This window comes from Vombatus ursinus, unplaced genomic scaffold (assembly GCF_900497805.2).
Source record: "Vombatus ursinus unplaced genomic scaffold, bare-nosed wombat genome assembly UNPS02014774.1, whole genome shotgun sequence".
NCBI classification, from domain to species: Eukaryota; Metazoa; Chordata; class Mammalia; order Diprotodontia; family Vombatidae; genus Vombatus; species Vombatus ursinus.
Window position 1 is genome coordinate 1,173,741 of NW_020954552.1, and position 20,242 is coordinate 1,193,982.

At 35.6% G+C, this 20,242-nt stretch overlaps 1 protein-coding gene across 10 annotated transcripts in view; it reads left to right on the forward strand.

Annotated features, from left to right (window-relative positions):
* FAM172A (family with sequence similarity 172 member A) overlaps positions 1 to 20,242 on the forward strand; it is a 503,376-nt gene that overhangs the window by 224,546 nt on the left and 258,588 nt on the right. For 7 of the 10 annotated variants that reach the window (XM_027864257.1, XM_027864253.1, XM_027864252.1 and 4 more), the window contains one exon: positions 16,551 to 16,703. The exons of 2 other annotated variants lie outside the window; for them this stretch is intronic. In XM_027864257.1, coding sequence (XP_027720058.1) covers positions 16,551 to 16,703 — 153 coding nt within the window. Of the gene's footprint in view, positions 1 to 16,550; positions 16,704 to 16,843; positions 17,065 to 20,242 lie in introns of those variants that run through there. One more of the 10 variants, XM_027864263.1, reaches the window with a different exon arrangement.

Below are 20,242 nucleotides of genomic sequence, written 5' to 3' on the forward strand. Positions count from 1 at the left end.
TCCACTGTTCCTTCATTCCTTTCTCTCTCTCTCTCTCTGTCTTTTTTTTTCCTTGTATTCTCAGTGTTTATCACAGTGCTTTGGCATATATTAAGTACTTAATAAATACTTGTTGATTAACTGATGAGCAAAGCAAGTATTTTCAGAATTAAAGATCTGAGAAACAGCAGAGTTACAGGCTGCTCATGATATTTATAATATGACCACCTGTCTATTTGAATGGCAGTGGTGGAATTAAGACCTACAGTCATTGGAGTTAAATTGACCAATGAACTGGAAAACCAGCATGGTTAAGGAGACATCAGCATGCACATTGAAGTACCCAAGTATTAGAACGGGTATGGTCTCTTGTTTAAACATATATTTATGGTATGGCTATTCAGAAAATGTGGAACCAGTTATTACAAATGATTGAGGCCTGAATTTGATAAGTGGTCACAGGGATGAGGGAAGCATTGAGGGCATTCCAAAATTAGGAAATATTGTGTGCAGAGACAGGGAGGGTAGACAGTTTGAAACACTTTCAGGGAACTTTAGTTAGTGGAATTTGGCTAGAATATAGAATATGTGGAAGAGAAGTAGTATGAGGTAAGGCTGGGAAGGTAGGGTATACCAGTTGAGAGTACAAGTTCATTTACAAAACATGAAATAAAGGGATGAATCAGGAAGACTGTGAGCAGTATCACCTCACAAAACAAAAAACAGTTGAGAAAATGAGCTTGTAGAGTGTGTGATGGACGTCATCTTCAGTTAAGCGCAATCATTCTAAGAATATTTGTAGATGAAACTAGAAAGGATAATAAACAAACATGAAAGGGATCCAATCTGCTGCCTTCCCTATAGTGATGTTTTTATTGATAATGACAGTGTAGATATAGTGCTTAGCACAGTGCTTGGCACATAGTACACACTTAATTTGGTGTGGTTCAAAAAGGGGTGACAGTTACACTTAGGAATGCAAAGGCAGAAAATCGGTCAAGTCGAATTTATTAAGTGCTTACTGTGTGTCAGGCACTGTGAAAGAGGTATTGTATCTGACCAACTGTGTTCAGAGAAGTTAGTGCTGTAGATGAAAATTTTAGAAGCGCTCAGAGATTTCATTATCTTAGGAGAAAAAAGTTTCAGAAGAATAGAAAATACTCCAAAATGATCCTCCAACCAAAAAGGCAAGCAAGAAACTTCTGTTCATGTATACCTGCTTTTCCTCTTTAAAATGTGTATGAGAATGGTCTGTGCATACATCTGGGTTATAACTGGTCTAAAAAAAAAACCACAGAAAATGAACAGGTAAACTTCAGTGATGATTTTCTGTAAGAGAATATATCCTTAAGTAACACAGTTTAGCAAGATCCTAGTACATCTATTTATTGATTAAAAAAGTTTTTTTGAAATGAAGGTCCCAGAGTATTGAAAATGAAACATTCCTTCTCCCTCCTGAAAGAGAGGTAGATGGCTACCAGGACAGAATATTACATATGTTATCAGACGTGAACACTGTTTTAATGATTTTGCTTAGTTGTTTTCCTTTGTCACAAGGAAGGGTTCAAATAGACTGGAAGTGTGAAGTGACTGTGAGGTAAAGATAATGCTTTCATAAAATGTATTTTTTTAAATATATGTTTTCAATGCATTGATCCAAGAGAGCAAAATACAGCCTTTAAGGCTAGATGTATTAAAAATACATACATTTTTAAAGATGTTACTATGGCATTAAGTTTATTGAATGATCCATTGAGTATTGGTGAGACAAAAGAGAGACATTAGTTTGCCCACCATATTCACCGGTATCACAGAAGATGATACTGTATGGAAAGACTCTCTCTTGAAGCCAAGGTACTACAAAAGCTTTTGAGATGACATTTTAATAAACACAATGAGCCCTAGAATAGAAGCCTATACAATTAGATCTATAGTAATAGCAAGTCAATTTCTCTAACATCCATTGTGGAAAAATAAAGCGGATGAGAAATGCGTATTACCTAGACTGTTGGCATCTAAACAAGCAGAGAGGAGCCCATGAAGTTAGTTTACGTATACGTACACACATATACTATAGATGATAAATTGATTAATTTTAAATAAATGCTACAGATGTACAGTAAGCTGAACCCAGATTTGTGAATAAAATCAGGCTGGATCACATTTGGGAAGAATACATACCACTATCAATCATACCAGCCTGCCTCCTGCCACAGAAACCTATCATTTTAACATCATTCCTCTAATGATATTATATGGTTATAAATTAAGAAACATCATAACCTCAAAAGAACCAAAATTACAAGTCACCAAAAGGATAAAAAAATGCATGGTGTTCATAAATGAGATGCAGTGGCATGTTATTAGAAAGGATTTGTGTACAAGAAGTAGTGTTAAAGATATCACTGAGGATATTATGAATGACCAGAAAAGGATGTAAATCATCCTTGTACTGACAATGAGAGTCAATAGATGGTCAACTTAGTGCATAATGAGATATTTTAAAAATTAAAGTAAGACCTCCAATGCATTGGGTAGAAGAGTTTCCATAGAGGACATACAATGGCTTGGGTAAAAATCAAGCGGAAAAGAAAGTGCAGCGCAGCCTACTCTGATTAAGTTGTAGGTCCCTAAGAATGTCAGTGGCAACATTGTTCTATGAAGATGTATTGGTTGTTAGGTGGGGAATGAGGGGAATTTTAGTATAGTGCTTGTGCTTTTATTCTCTTTGAGTCTTTGTGTTTTGTTCTCTTTGAAATGCTGTAGTTAAACACAGTTGTGATTTTTTTTTAGAATAGGATTTTCAAGGATCATGTGTGTACTAGTAAAGGAAGTTTTCATTGGACTACTTGTCCCTCGTCTGTACCTAGTGCCTTGCATATAGCAGACACTTAATAATTACTGATTAAACTGAAATATCTAACTCAATAATGGATTATAGTTAGGATGGGAGGTGAGGAGGAGTTGGATAGAAAAATAATAAACAAATATTTTGTTTTAATGTGTCTTTAAATCATTTTTATTTTTCTCTACCTCCTTTCTAGTGAATAAATGGAAAGCCTTGTTAATCTCCTCCCCCAATCCCATCCCAGTGTGACAGATTTAGGAGAAATGCTGTTTTATTAAATATAGAGAAATTACTTTGCCATACATTTTTCAAAACTTAAAGTTAAGAATTATATTTTAAAATTACTGATTAAAAAAGAAAGCCAATATATACAAATTAAATGAGGCAGCATAATATTGTGGAAGGCAAGGGAAGAAGCATTTATTAAGTGCTGAGTGTGTGCCAGGGACTGTGCTAAGTCCTGTCAATACAAATACAAGCTGAAAGAAAGACCCTTTGCTCAAGGAACTTACATTCTGATGTAGGAAGATAACAAAAAACAGAAGAGCTGAAAGGTGGAGAGAAATGAGAAACGTGTCTGTGTTGGTGATGTCAGTCTCCAGAAGGTCACAAGCAGAGCCAGGATTGGAATGAAGGTTAGCCAGCCTGAGTCCCTCCCCAAAATTTCAAGTCTCCAGGAGAAACTCACTCTCAGGAGAAAGAAGGCGATCCTGGTGGCCACCCCACATGCTGAAGGAAATTCCAGGGTTGGGTGGGAGAGCAGCTGAGGCAACAGGATCAGAGCATAGAAAGTCTGAAGCAGAGCCTGGAGAGGAGTAGAAAGAACTCTGGACATGAAGTCAAAATTTAAATTAAATTAATTAAATCCCTGCTATTTGCTATCTCTGAGACCTTGGTAAGTCATTTACCCTTGCTAAGTCTCAGTTTCCTCATTAACAAAGGGAAGGAATTAGACTCCCTTACTTCAGAGTTTGCATCCAACTGTCTATGTTTATATGATTTTAAATTCTCTTGAGCTCATTCATTTTACGTGGTGAGATGCATGGGATCGAGGATATTTTCAAAGTCTGTCATCCTGAGATATCTTTTAACTTAAATTATTTCTTCAACAGTCTATAGCTTTCTTCTTAGGGAGCCTATTGAAGGAGACATTATATTGTTGAAAGGGCTTTTTAAAAAATGAATTTTTATTGATATTTTTTATTTTCACATCATCTGGATTTTCCCCTGTATCCCTACCCCCATCTCTGAGAGGACTCAGAGATTCATCCGCTAAAGAATTTTTTAAAAATTAATTCCTTAAGAATTAATTAATATTAATAAGTAATCTCTTAAGAATTAAAAAGGTAGGAAAAAAGAAAGTGGCAAAACTAATAAACATATTGAAAAAGTGTGTTATATGCGTTGTTCCAGTTAATCACCAAGCATTTTACTAAGCAACTACTATATGCTGAGGATAGCAATACAAACAATGAAATAATTTTTATCCCCAAAGAACTTACAGTCTAATGGGAAGACAATAAGCATATACATGTAAAAATATATACAACATAAATGCGAAATGAATAAATATATACTAATCAGTTAAATACAAGGTAATTTGGTAGGGAGGTTACAGGTAATTGGGAGATTTCAAGAAAGGGTTCATGTAGAAGATGATACCTGAACTACATTTTGAAAGAAGAAAGGAATTCTATGATACAAAATTGAGAGGGAAGTGCATTCCAGGAAAGGGAGGTAGGTGGAGGGCATAAAGGCCTGAAGATTGGAGTTGGAAAATCTTGAGTGAAGAATTCAAAGAACAGTCTGACTGGAGGCATTGCAGAGGGAGTGTCTAATGAGGTTGGAAAGATAGGATGGGGCCAGATTTTGTATAGGGCTTTAAAAACTAAACAGAAGAATTTTTATCTTATCCTAAGGGCAATAATAATAGTCAGTTGGATATGGGGGTTGGGGGTGGGTGGTTGATTACATGGTCAGATCTGTGCTTAGGGAAAATTGCTTTGACAACAGTGTATAGGATATACCACAGTGGGGAGAGACTTGGTCCTAGGACACCTGTTGCAGTAATCTAGGTGAGAGATGATGAGAGCCTGAAGTAAGGTGGTAGTTGTGTGAGTGTAGAGAAGAGGTCTTATAAAAGAGAGATGTCATGAAGGCAGAAACATCAAGATTCAGCAACTAATTGGGGTGAAGGGAGATGAAGAGTCAGAGATAATGCCAAGGAGACTGGAAGAATTGGGGTAACTTAAATAGAAATAGAGATGTTTGGAAGAAGGATTTTGAGGGAAAGATGATGAATTCAGTTCTGAACGTGTTGAATATGAAATGTCTCCAGGATGTCCCAATTTGTGATATGAGGCTGAAGCTCTGGTGAGAGACTGGGCCTGAGTATATAGATCTGGGAGTCATCTGTGTAGAGATGGCTATAATTCCCCACCCCTGCAAAAATAATGTCTAAATCTTTCTTTAAAAAAAAAGTTAATACCCAAAATGCTTAATAATCAGCCAGGTTGAAAATCAGTTTGTGAATTTTAATTTTTATTAAAGAGATCATCCAGGTAAAATAAGAATAAATAGCTCTTATTTGGTAAAAGAAAATCGTTTGACAAGGCCAAGAAAAAGGAGTACAGGTCTATGCAGTTGTCTAATAATAACAGTAAGAATACTGATGATAATGATGATAATTCCATTTATTAAGCACCTGCTATACTCCCAGCACTGTGCTAAATGCCAGGAATACAAAAACGGCAAAGGAAACAAAAAAAGGGCAAAGACCTGTCTGCATCCATGGAGCTCACAGAGCTGGAAAATGTGCAGAGTGCTCTATAGATGTCATCTCATCTGAGCCTCGCAACAGTCCTGAGTTTTGCTGATGAGGGAACTGAAGCTCAGAGTTGTGATGGGACTTGTTCATGTTCATACAGCTAGTGTCAGTTGAGATTTGAACCCAGATCTTTGTGAATCCAAGTCCGACACTACTGGCTATGCCACACTGCCAAATTTAGCTACTTGAATGTTGACATTTCATAGACATTGATTTTTCCTGTGTTGTGCCCTTCACTTTAGAAATCAAAGACTTACAGAATTAAAAGACTCATCCAAAGCATCCAACTTCCCCTGATCTGCCCAACTAATAGACTCTTCTGTCTTTTTTAATTTTCATAGTACTATTACCACTTTACTATGGCTGCACTTCTAAAGTAATTTTCTGTTCAGGTCTTTTCTCTTCCTTAATTTTCTTCTTTCAACTGAGTCCTCCCTGAGCTCCAATTCTTCAACTTTTTTCTCAAGTTCTTGCAAATTTCTCATAATCAAATACAATTGCTATCCTTCTTTACAACCACCCCAACCTTCCAAATGACACCACTATGTTTTTTCTCCTTCCTTTTAACTCATGCCCTTCTCTCTCATATTCCTTCTCCCACAATTTTTTTTTTTTTTGCTATGGAAGCTTAAAGTAAATCTGGCATTTTATAAAATATCTTTCTCAGTTTCTTTTCATTTCTCATTTTTGTCCATCTTAATTGCTTTTTAATATGCCATTAAATTAATATATCACAATTTAAGTATTCCCCTGTTGTTAGACATTTAGTATGCTTCCAGTACTTTTGCAGTTATATATAATGCTGCTATGAAAACCCTTGAACAGATAGCATTTTTGGTTATGTTTTAGAGATCATTATCATGTTTTATTCTTTATTGGATGCACTCTCCCCCAAACCCATGCCAAATAAAGTCCTTGCATGTATGGGTTCAGTAAATCTTTTTTGATCCAACAAATGAATGACTGAAAATGACTGCCTGCACAATTTATCAATGATTGTGTATGAATAAAATGGTTATGATGTTGCTGACAAGCTCTCTAGGAAAAGCTTGAGGCTTTTGAAAAATCCTTTTTGATAAAATCCTGTTTTATTTTCATTAATGTGATTTTATTGTTGCCTCTTTATCCAGACAATTCCTTACTGGCTATGCTAGTTTTCAATCAAATAACTATATATTAGGAAAATTTAGGTTGACTACATTTTTATGACTCAAGAATGGCTCCTACTGTGTAAGTCAATATAAACTTCATCTCCCTCTGCCCAAAGGATTTTTTTTTTAATTTTTAGGTTGGTCACTGAGGTCAAAAACTATGTGAATTTGATTTATTTGAGATAATCAAATTAAGTTTTCCCCAAATCTGAAATATCAGACAGATGGTTGTGGCCTTGCTGAGTCACTTTATCTGTCTGAACCTATTTTCTCTTCTATAAAATGAGGATGCTAGACTAGTTGGCCTGATACTTTTTCTATCTCTAATATTCTCTGATTCTGTGGACTAAGATTTTCAAATCAGGTTAGGTGTAATGAGTTGTCATCTTTGCCTGTTGCAAAGATTTAGCCAGCGTTCTTGATAGGAACTAAATCTGAATTACATGTATTCATTTGTAAGCATTAAAATTGTAGAGACATTTATTTGAGCTGGACAGAGCTAATCTTGACTTCATAAAGCTCTGGATATCACTTTCTTTCTATGCTTACACAGCCTTAACTTATTCATATGTTGTTTACCTGAATTTAATATTATAGAGACTTTATAAACAAACTGTGCTATCATAATGTAAGCCCAAGGAAGTTCTTCTCAGTCAGAAAGACAAAAAAAGGGGAAAAAAGAAAAAGAAACAGAATCATAGGAAACACTGAAAATGAAAAACCAACAGGGATATAGGGGAGCCATAGTGCCCAGAGAGGAAAAGAAACAGGTTTTTACAGGGTAGGAAGAGGACAATCCATATCTGTTGTTCAGACAGCCTGGTTATATATTGAAAGGTGTATATATCAACAGTAGGTTGGCCACTAGATGGTGAATTCTTTAGCTATGATTGCTCATCATTGATGATGACCAATGAATCAAATAAAAATACAAAATAATCATTAGCTTCAATTTTTGCTGTGAGATTTTCAATAAACTTTTTTATTTATGTGCTAGTATTCTAAATGTGAGATATTTGTCCGGTGAACGTGTTGACACATGCTGAGGAAGTGCATCATACCCATATTGTAACATTATTGAAATAAAAATGAAATAAAAAAATAAAGAATTTGTAGCTTAATTCAAAAATGCTTCACATACCCTCCTTGGTGAGCTGTATAATGGAGTTGTTTGTTCCATTATGCACTAATAGAAAGTATGTCCATACCAAGGAAATGATAGATTCATTGAAGTAATGAAAAATAGAGTAAAGCTTTTAGAATTTTCTTCTTGCAAAAGAATAGCATTTTAAGTAGCCATTTTAGTTGAATGTAGAAGGGTCTCTTTAAAGTCAGAACAATCAGAATCTAATATTTACAATATGATGGTCTTTGAATGGTGCTAATAGTAGTTGAACCAGTTTTTATTTCTCCTGACTTTCTTGAAAGCTTTGTATACTTAACATTAAGAAATTTTTGATGTTTTGTTTAGATTCAACAAAATTTTTAAAATATTTTATTTTATGTTAGTTCCAACAAGAATGAGGAATACAAAATTAAATTGTTTATGTACCCCAGTCTTCAGGCTTCTAAAATCTTTGTACCTCTTTTTTATTTTTGTCACCCTGAGAAAAATTTTTTTAACGGTTTTGAATCAAAGGTTTACATCTATAACACTGACAAAATAATGTCAACTTCCTTCTTTTAAGGATACTATTGGGATTAGTGAATAAAGTTTTATAGAACACTTTGACATCACAGATGGAAGGTTTAATAGAAGAATACAATCTGATTATTATGGATTTGCTACTAGTAAATTAAATAAATCCATCAAGACAAGTGCTTAATTAAGGGCTTTCTTAATGATTTTAATAACATTATTATTAAGAAGAGGAATAATTCATGTTATTATGTACTTACATTGTGCCAGTTTTTTTGTTAGTGACCATATTTTTACATATTTATGGTGCTGTATACAGTTAATTACAAATTTGATTTAGAAGATGTACTTAGAAAATAAGGTGCTCATGATAAAAAGTATTCCACTAGAGAATGAGATGTGAAAAGATAGTAGAATTATAGTATGCTAAAAATTAATGGGACTTTTTTGTTGCTCAGTCATTTCAGTTGTATCTGATTCTTTGTGACTCCATTTGGGGTTTTCTTTTTTTTCTTTTTCTTTTTCTTATAAATTTATTTTTTTATTTTTAGTTTTCAGCATTCACTTCCGTAAGATTTTGAGTTCCAAATTTTCTCCCCATCTTTCCCCTGCCCCCACCCCAAGACGGTGTGTAAATTGATATAGGCTCAACATATACATTCATAATTAAACCTATTTTCACATTAGTCATATTAATTAGTCTAATTAGTCAATTAGAAGACTTAGAACCAATGGGACAAACCACAAGAAAGAAGAAACAAAAGAGAGAGAGAGTGGGCACACAAATAATATGCTTCGATCAGCTTTGAGACTCTATAGTTCTTTTTCTGGATGTGGATAGCATTTTCCATTATGAGTTTTTTGGAATTGTCTTAGATCTTTTCATTGTTAAGAAGAGTTAAGTCTACAAAAGTCGGTCATCTCACAGTGTGGCTGTTATTGTGTACAATGTTCTCTTGGTTCTGCTCACTTCACTCAGCATCAATTCATATAGGTCTTTCCGGGTTTTTCTGAAGTCTGACTGCTCATCATTTCTTCTAGCACAATAGTATTCTATTATATTCATATACCACAACTTGTTCAGCCATTCCCAACTGATGAACATCCCCTAAATTTCCAGTTCTTTGCCACCACAGAAAGAGCTGCCATAAATATTTTTGTACATGTGAGTCATTTTCCCATTTTTATGATCTGTTTGGGATACAGACCTAGAAGTGGCATCCAGATTGCTCTCCAGAATGGTTGGATCACTTCACAACTCCACCAACAGTGCATTAGTGTTCCAATTTTCCCACATCTTCTTTAGCATTTATCATTTTCATGTTTTGTCATATTAGCCAATCTGATAGGTGTGATGTGGTACCTCAGAGTTGTTTTGATTTGCATTTCTCTAATCCATAGTGATTTAGAGCATTTTTTCATGACCATAGATTTCTTCATCTGAAAACTTCCTTGCCTTGTAAAACTTGATTTCTTATAAATTTGATTCGGTTCTCTATATATTTTAGAAATGAGACCTTTATCAGAGACACTGGTTGTAAAAATTCTTTCCCAGTTTTCTGCTTCCCTCCTAAGCTTGGTTGCACTGGCTTTGTGCAAAAACTTTTTCAGTTTAATGTAATCAAAATTATCCATTTTGCATTTCATAATGTTCTGTATTTCTTGTTTGGTCATAAATTTTTCTGTTCTCCATAAATCTGACAGGTAAACTATTTCTTGTTTATGGTATCAGCTTTTATATCAAAATTGTGTACCCATTTTGACTTTATTTTGGCATATGGTGTAAGATGTCTATCTGTGCCTAGTTTCTGCCATACATTTTCCAGCTTTCCCAGCAGTTTTTGTCAAATAGTGAGTTCTTATCCCAGAAGCTGGAGTCTTTGGGTTTATCAAACAGTAGAATACTATAGTCATTGACTACTGCGTCTTGTGTACCTACCCTCTTCCACTGATCCACCATTCTATTTCTTAGCCAGTACCAAGTAGTTTTGATGACTGCTGCTTTATAATACAATTAAATATCTGGTACAGCTAGGCCACCTTCCCTTGCATTTCTTTTTATTAATTCCGTTGATATTCTGGACCTTTTGGTCTTCCAGATGAATTTTGTTATTGTTTTTTCTAGCTCTATACAATATTTTTTGGAAGTTTGATTGGTATGGCACTGAATAAGTAAATTAATTTAGATGGCATCGTCATTTTTGTTATATTAGCTCAGCCTTCCCATGAACAACTAATGTTTTTCTAATTATCTAGATCTGACTTTATTTGTATGAAAAGTGTTTTATCATTGTGTTCATATAGTTCTTGGGTTTGTTTTGGAGGGAGACTCCCAAATATTTTATGTCTATAGCATCTTTAAATGGAATTTCTCTTTCTATCTATTGCTGTTTGGGCTTTGTTAGTAATATATAGAAATGCTGATGATTTATGTGGGTTTATTTTATATCCTACAACTTTGCTCAAGTTGTTTATTATTTCAAGTAGTTTCTTACTTGATTCTCTAGGATTTTCTAAGTATACCATCATATCATCTGCAAAGAGTAGTAGCTTTGTTTCTTCTTTACCTATTCTAATTCCTTCAATTTCTTTTTCTTCTCTTACTGCTAAAGCTAATGTTTCTAGTACCATATTGAATAACAGTGGTAATAACATTTGGATTTTCTTGGCAAAGATACTGGAGTGGTTTGCTGTTTCCATCTCTAGCTCATTTTATGGATGAGGAAACTGAAACAAACAGTGTTAAGTGACTGGCCCAGGGGCACACAGCTAGGAAGTGTCTGAGGCCACATTTGAACTCATAAAGATGAATTATCCTGATTCTGGGCTCCTACTATCCACTGGGCTACTTAGCTTCCCTAATGGGACTTCTGCAATCATGTAGTGTAAATTCATCATTTTAGTGGAAATGGGAGTATTATTTGTAAATTTAAAACATTGTCATATTGAAGAGGAGTTTGGTTCATTCTGGCTGGTCTTACAGATATAATCTATGGTGGGTTCTCAGTTTCCTCTGTAAAACTAGAATTATAGAATTATATAATTACATAACTTGTACTATCTACGTCAAAGGGTCATCATGAGATAAGAACAAATGTTAAAACACTGTGTAAATATGAATCATTATCCTTCTTCTCTTTCCATCATTATTCTGGTCTTCCTGCTCAACATGCTTCAGCTTGCCATTGTACTCCCCATTTGGCTCCAGAAGTGAAACATAGCAAATATGGAAAGATGACCTGTTTCTGGACACTATATTTTTTATTAATTTAACCTAAGGTCATACTGAGTAGGTGCTTGGTAAATGTTCTGTTGCATAAATGAATTCACTAATTTTGAATGAGTAGTGTACCTGAACTTAGCAGGAAGAATAGAATAAGTTGCCTAATTTAAAGCCATAGAGTTTCTTTCCAGTGTTATTGTAAATTGTTAATTATGACTGGAACCTGTTAAGTAAACAGTGAAACCATCAAATAGGTAAAGTGGGATAATGTTTTCATTTAAAGGATACAAGAAACTAAAATGAAATATCAAAAGATGGGGACTCTACTTCATTTTTTGGAAACAATAAGCCAAAAAAAGTAGATTTAAGATGCATAAAATATAATTTTAGTTATATTCCTCAAAATGTTAGAATGAGCTGTTGGCAAAAACATATCTGTAAAGTTCTGTAACATGAGGCATGTAGTCCTGATTAGTTTTTGAGTAGTAGTTTTCCAGACTACTGGAAGTGATCTGAATTTAGGTTACCTTGTATAAAATGTTATTTCTATGGTCTTTTCCAGCTAAATATCTCATGGCCTTAGTATCTAGGAGATTGTGAAAACCAGACAACTGAGATGAAAACTATCAAAAACCTTCAAGGTTCATTGAATATATGTTTTCCACTTTCAGTATCTTTTCATTTATAGACAAAATTAAGATGCATCAGCATGGTTTAGAACAATATTATCCAGAACTTAGGTATAGTAGGTGCTACAGGTCTCATAGGATCATAGAATTTAATATTTTAATACACCTTAGAGCTCTCATTTTATTTATTTAAAAGCTTTCATTTCATACCTGTGGGAATTGAGAAACAGGAAAGTTAAATGACTTGCTCAGGGTCACATGGCTAGTGAGTATCTGGGGTGGGATTTGATTTCAGGTCTTCCCAACTAAGTACAACACTATCCACTACACCATCTTTAATCCCAATGAACTGATAAGTCAATGAAGAAATTACAAAAACAACAATATCAGAGAAATTACAACAATGAAATTATATACAGAAACTTTTGAGATGCAATGGAAGCGGTACTTAGGAAAAACTATCTTTTTTTTATTTTATTTTTTTTAGGCAGTTGGGGTTAAGTGACTTGACCGGGGTCGCATAGCTAGTAAGTGTCAAATGTTTGGTCTGAGGCCAGATTTGAACTCAAGTCCTCCTGACTTCAGGGCTGGTGCTCTGTCCACTGCGCCACCTAGCTGCCCCTAAAAAACTATATTTCTAAACACTTTGATCAATAAGAGTCAGAAAATTCCATTTAAACACAAAGTAGAAATTTTAAAAATCAAGGAATAAATTAATAAAATTGAAAACAAACCAACCAAAAACTGAATTTATTGCAGTAGGAATCTTTTTTGGGAAAAAAAAATTAATGACAAATGTGTTAGCTAACTAATAAAGACAGGGTTAAAAAAAAGGAGGGAGAATGAAAGAAGAAGGGAGGGGCAGGAAAAGAAAGTGAGAATTAAAAGAGAAAAAAGGATCCACCTCTCTGGCTCTCTTCTCCCACTGGTGAGTTTCTCCTAGGACTTCCATATTCAGGAGATGTCCAGACAAGCCACTCTTTACTTTCCAGACTTTGCCACCATGCTTCAGCTGCCTTTTTCTTTCTCCATTCCACTACCTTTGTCCTATTGGTAAGTTCTTTCTGGAATTTTCTGTTTTGAGAAAGGGCTCAGAGTAGCCATCCTTCATTCTGTGGACTTTGCCACCATGCCACTATGGCAGGTCCCAGCACCCCCATTTTCAGATCTCTTTAAGGTATTGTCTTTCCCCGTAGATTATAAACTCATTGAGGGCAAGGACTATCTTTTTGCTTATATTTTTATCTCTAGTGCATAGCACAGTATTTGGCAATAATAAGTTTAATAAATGCTTGTTGTTATGACTTTTGGCAATAAATTAAGAGGAAATGAGAATTTTAGAAACTAGCTCAATTTTATCATAACAAAACTGATAACTTAAACAAAATAGATAAATATTAACAAAAATATATAGTACCCAGATTAACAGAACAAATAATAAATGATCTAAATAACTCATTGTCAGAAAAAAAACAACAACTGGAGATGCCATAAAGAAATCTCTCACCTACAAAAAAATCTCCCTCAAAACTGTATAGATTTACAAATAAATTCTAGAGAACACTAAAATAATAATTAAATCCAGCATTACATAAATTAATTGCAAAAATTGGGTGAGAAGATATCATACTAATTATTTTATAAAACAATTATTCTCCTTATACCTAAATTAAGAATAGGAGAGAACAAAAATTATAGACCAGTACCTCTAATGGATATGGATGCAGCAAGGTAGCACAGTAGATAGAGCAGTGGGCCTAGAGTCAGGCATACCAGAGTTCAACTCTAGCCTCAGGCACTTATTAGTTGCATGACCCTAGACAGGTCACTTACTCTCTGTTTGCCTGAGTGTCCTTAACTGTAAAAAGGGGGTAATGATAGTACCTACCTCACAGGGTTGCCGTGAGGATCAAATGAGAAGCTATTTGCAAAGTGCTGGAACAAAATAGGTAAGTGCTTATTCCCTTTACCTTGATGCAAAAATATTAAAATAAAAAATTATCAAAGAGGCTGCAGCAACATATTGTAAAGATTATGTACAATGATCAAGGTGGATTTATAACAGGAATGAAAGAGGAGTTCATTATTAGAGAAACTGTAAACATGATAGACCATATGAAAAGTAGAAACAGTAAAAAGCATGTGATTATATCAGTTGATTCAAAAAATGACCTTTGACAAAATACAATACTCTTACGTTAAAAACGCTAAAAAAAACCAAAACAAACAAACCATGGACATAAATGCATCAGTCCTCAATATGTAAGTAGAATCTATCTAAAACTAGAACCAACTTTTCTACTAAGAACGCATCAGTAAAACAAGAATGTCCATTGTCACAACTATTATTTTATATAGTCCTATAAATGTAGCCATAGTAGAATGACAGGTAAAACAATGAGTAAGTATTATCAGAGAAGGAAAATCACCACTTTAATAGATGATTTACTTACAGAACTCTAAAGATTCAAGTAAAAGTCAAAATGATAACTTTAGCAGTGTAGCAGGATATAAAACAAACCCACAAAAAGCATCCCCTTTCTATATATTACAAACAAAATCTACCACAAAAAGACAGAAAAAATTTTTTTTCTGAATAACTACAGAAAGTATTAAATATTTGGGAGCTTCCCTACCAAGAAACACGAAATTATATGAAAACAACTACAAAAAAACTATAGAAGTAAAAGAATATTTAAATAGTTGGAGAAATATTAATTGCTTATGGTTGAGCTATGCCAATATGCTACCTAAATTAATTTACAAATTCAGTGTCAGTCAAACCACCAAAGGTTAACTTATGCAGCTGTAAATAATCACAACAATTAATTTGAAGAAAGACTCTCAAGGGAAATAATGGGGAAGGAAAGGTGGAAGAGATAGTGGCCTAGCAGTGACTGGTATCCTTTGTGCTTGAAGGATACAAAAATGACATCACTTTGTCAGAGTCATGGTATAGTGTGTTCAACTGTGGCTAATCAGACCAATATGAGCATGGAAAGCTCTATCATAAGGTAAGCACAAACAGCCCGTATGAACATTTGGAGTGGAGGTGTCTCTAAATTTTCACAGCTCACATTTCTTTTGCGCTACTGCAATTCTGCTTTGCTCATATAGCACAGCACCTTCTTTGATGTCGGCATGCCGTGTCAGGCAGTCCTGTGTCAATGTCTCTCATGTCTCATAATCGATTCCAGAGTTCTTCAGAGAGACCTTGGGAGTGTCCTTGTAATGCTTCTTCTGACCTCTGTGTGAGTTCTCCATAAAATAATCTCTTACACAAACGTTCATTTGGCATTCAGACAACATGGTCAGCCCATCAGAGTTGTGTTCTCTTCAGTAGAATTTGAATGCTTTGCAGTTCATCTTGAGAAAGGACCTCAGTGTTTGGTACCTTGCTTTGCTGAATGGTCTTCAGGATCTTCCCAAGACACGTCAAATGGAAGTGTTTCAGTTTCCTTGTATAGTGCTAGTATTCTGTCCAGTTTTCACAGGTGTACAACAATGAGGTCTGCACAACGGCTCTGTAGACTCTCAGGCAGTCTAATACCTCTTTTTTCCTACACTTTCCTTTGGAACCTCCCAAACTCTGTGCTAGCTCTGGCAGTGCATGTATCAGCCTCATCATCAATGGGTACATCCCTGGAAAGTATACTGCCAAGGTAAGTGAACTTATCCACAACATTCAAAATTTCTCCATTTGCTGTAATTGATGATTCCATGTGTAGGTGGTATTGTGCTGGCCAATGGAGAGCCTGTGTTTTCTTAGTGTTAATTGTCAGGCCAAAATTAGCGGCAAAGAATCGATCTGTACTCTGTTACATCTCAGCCTCCAAGGCTGCATTGAGTCTACAGTCATCAGTGAATAAAAAGTCACACACCAATTCTCTCTCCACTTTAGTATTGGCTTGTAGCCTTTTCAAGTTAAATAATTTACCATCATGGCAATAGTTGACCTTGATGCCATTTTCATCTTCGTTGAAGGCATCTGAAAACATTGCTGAAAACATCAAGTTAAATAATTTACCGTCAGGGCAATAGCTGACCTTGATGCCATTTTCATCTTCGTTGAAGGCATCTGAAAACATTGCTGAAAATATCAAGCACAGAGACTTGTTTCATTCCATTGATGACTGGGAAAGCACAAGAGCATCGTCCATTATCCAGAACCTGTGCAAGCATGTTGTCTTGAAATTGATGTGCAATACTGATGAACTTCTCCAGACAACCAGATTTTGCCATAATCTTCCACAGGCCCTCACAACTGCAGGATCAAAGGTCTTGGTCAGATTGACAGATGTGTCTGCTCTGCTCTGCTCTGCTCCTGATAAATGTCCTGGAGTTGTAGAGCAGCAAACACCGTATCTACCATCCTTTGGCCTTTTCCGAAGCCACACTGGTTCTGAGGTAGGTGACTCTTTTCCAGGTAAACGATCAACCTATTAAAGAAGACTCTGGCAAGACTCTTTCTGGCAATGACTAAGAAAGAGAGACCCCCTACCCCCCTACGATTATCACAGGAAAACCTATTTCCCTTTTCTTTAAAGAGATGGACAATGGCAGCATCCTTGAACTCCCGGGGGATAACCTGGTGTTGCCATATAACCTGGAGGAGGTCAGCTTTTGTGTGAGCAGTGGATGCCATGTCTTATAAATCTCTGTTGGATAGAATCAGCACCAGAAGCTTTACCACGTGAGAGGAGCCAAATGGCATTCAAAACCTCTTCTTCAGTTGGAAGTTCAGCTGGGGAGGGATTGACTTCAACATGAGGTCAGTGGCTTACACATTGGTTGATGATGGTCTGTTGAAAACTCTATGATAGTGTTCAATCCATCTCTCCAGTATCATGTCTTTATCAATGATCAGTGTGGCTCAATCAGTGCTGAGTAGTTGAGATGCCATAAATGGCCTTCAGGGCATCATAAAAGCACTTTGGATTGTTACTATCAGTGTAAAACTTAATTTCATCTGCCTTCTTACTGAGCCAAGAATCCTGAATCTCTCTAAGCTTCACTTGCACTTTACCTTTGATGGAGTTAAATGTTGCCTTCTTAGAGGCAGATGAATTATCCTGCTGGTAAGCCCTGTGGAGTTCTCGTTTTTTCTTTAGCAGTTTTGGAATTTCCCCATCATTTTCATCTAGCCAGTCTTGATGTATGTGAGTGTTCTGGCCCAGATGAGTAAATGCAGTGTTGTATACCAAATCTCTGAAAGCTGCGCACTTCTTTTCTGCTCCTCTGTCGCCTCAGATCTCTCTCCAAGGTAGCAGCAATAAACTTCAAAATGGACACGCAACAGTGAATAGGTGCAAAATTCTTGATAAAACAAGGAATAAAGGATGATCACAGGAGATAAGATGGGGAAATGATACAAATATTATATAAGAGAAAGAGTGGTTTTCCAACAAATAAATCATAAAAGATATAGGCAGATAGGTCTCTAAAGAAAAAAGACAGGGCATCAACAGCTATATGAATTTTTTTCCCCAAATTGCTACTTATAAGAAAAATGTAAATCAAAAGAATTTTTAGGTTGTATCTCTCATCCATCAGATTGGCAAAAATTTGGGAATTAAAAAAAGAAAAATGACATTAAGTAAAAGGATTTGTGAGAGTATAGGCACACTAATGCACTCTTAGTGGAGCTGTGAATTCATCTAACCCTTCTGAAAAGCCATTTGGAACTATATCTAAAATGTCACTATACTGTGCATATCTTTTGACCCAGTGATCCCACCACAAGTCATATAACCCAGATAGGTCAAAAAAAGAATAAATATCCAAATGTACCAAAATATTTGTATCAGTACTTTTTGTTGTAGCAAAGAGTTGTTCAGGTGTTTTTCAGTCATGTCCCACTCTTCATGACCCCATTTGGGGTTTTCTTGGAAGATACTGTAGTGCTTTGTCATTTCCTTCTCCAGTTCATTTTACAGATGAGGATACTGAGGCAAACATGGGTAAGTGACTTGCCCAGGATCACCAAGCTAGTAAGTATCTGAAGCTAGATTTGAAGTCAGGATAATGAGTCTTCCTCACTCCACTCTGAACACTCTACCCACTAGCTGCTGTGGCAGAGAACTGGGACAAGTTGAGTACCTGCCCACTGAGAAATAGGTAAACAAATTTATGACACATGAATTTAATGAAATAGTATTGCATAAGTCTGTTATGACTTATATGAACTGAAGCTGAGTGAAGTTAGCAGAAGCTGGAGAAAAATTTATATCTATGACTATAAACGTTACTGTAAAGAAAAATAACTGTGAACTTAAGAACTGTGATCAATACAGTGAGTAATCAAGACTCCAGAAGACTGAGCATAAGTCATGCTTCTTGCCTCTTGGCAGAGAGATGATGGAGAATGAAATACACATTTTCAGAGATGGCCAATATATTGATTTATTTTGCTTGTCCATACTTATTTGTTACAAAGGATTGTTTTTACTTGAGAGTGGGGGGAGTTATAGAAAGGGAGAGAGAGGAATAGTGATAATGAAAAAAAGAGAATCAATGAAATATTTTTTAAAAAATACATATAAGAGAGCAGAAGTGTAGAAAACACGAAAAGGAAGGCAGTGTTGCAACTACTTTGTTAAATTTATTATATGCTTTTTAAAAAAAAGCCTGTAGTGTGCTGTCAAATATTTAACAATTGGCTCTCTGGGAAAATGTATGCATGGCACACTTTTAAGCTTAATCTGTATTATTAACATTTTCTTCCTCACTCTAAGTTGACAATCAGCAAAACAATAAATCAAAGCCTGATTTGTAGCATTTGCCAGTTTCTAAGATTTAAATGTTTAAACTGAAAATTGAACCATCAGCTCTTAAGAATTGTTACCAGCTGTCTCCAGCATACCCCCTGAAACAAGCCAGACAAGATGGTGATTCATTGTGTCCTATTAAAATAAAAAAATCTTGCAGATGTCTACTACAAACTTCTCAAAGTCATCCAGCGGGGAGGACCTCACTTACATCAGCACTTGGTTCAGTCATTATGATGCGGTCTCGTTTAAGCAGTAAATCTTAATCCAACTTTTATCCTGATCATTCACAAATTTGTGAAGGCGATTTTGAGATATATTTAGTTAGGAACAGTTACCCAGACAATTTGTAGGCTTAGAAACTTTAGGTGGGGAGCATATTTCAATTACCTGATGATCTGAGACCACCACTCTTCACTTTGCCTAATGCATAGTTACTGGACAAATTTCTGCAACCTTCATTGGGTACTTTCCAGGGTGGAAAGGGTGAATTGTGATTGTTATATTTTTTGGGAGTATATAAAATGTCAGTCGATGGAAAGTCTAAAATGATGATGCCTTGCTGAGGCAGAATGTTACTTACAGCCATGTTTTCCTAAGAAGATCTCTGTGGAATGTGTTCAGTCGTTTTCAGTCATGTCTGATTCTTCGGGACCCCACTTGAGGTTTTTTTGGCAAAGATACTGAATTGGTTTGCCATTTCCTTCTCCAGCTCATTTTACAGATAAAGAAACTGAGGCAAGCAAGGTTGAGTGACTTGTCCAGGGTCACACAGCTAGTAAGTGTCTGAGGACAGATTTGAAGTCAGAAAGATGAATCTTTCTGACTCCAGGCCCAACACTCTCCACTGAGCCACCTAGATGCCTCTACTTTTGTGTGGAATAGAAGCAGATAAAATGAATCCAGGGTTTTCCAACAAGAGAGATATAAAAATTTTCTTGAGAGAAATGGAACCATGGAGTTGAACATGTAGAAATCAAACTACATGAAAACCAGCTATAGAACTTTCATGGGTAGTTGGTACAATTGTGTGTTCTGTGCCCACAGGCTACTCACATGTCCAAGTGCCATCCCTACCTGTCCCTGCCTCTGCTAATCCCGTGCAACAGTCAGCAAGTCCCAGACATAAAAGAAAAATATGTTCATCTCAACAAAAGTTATGAGCCATGGGATCAGTAT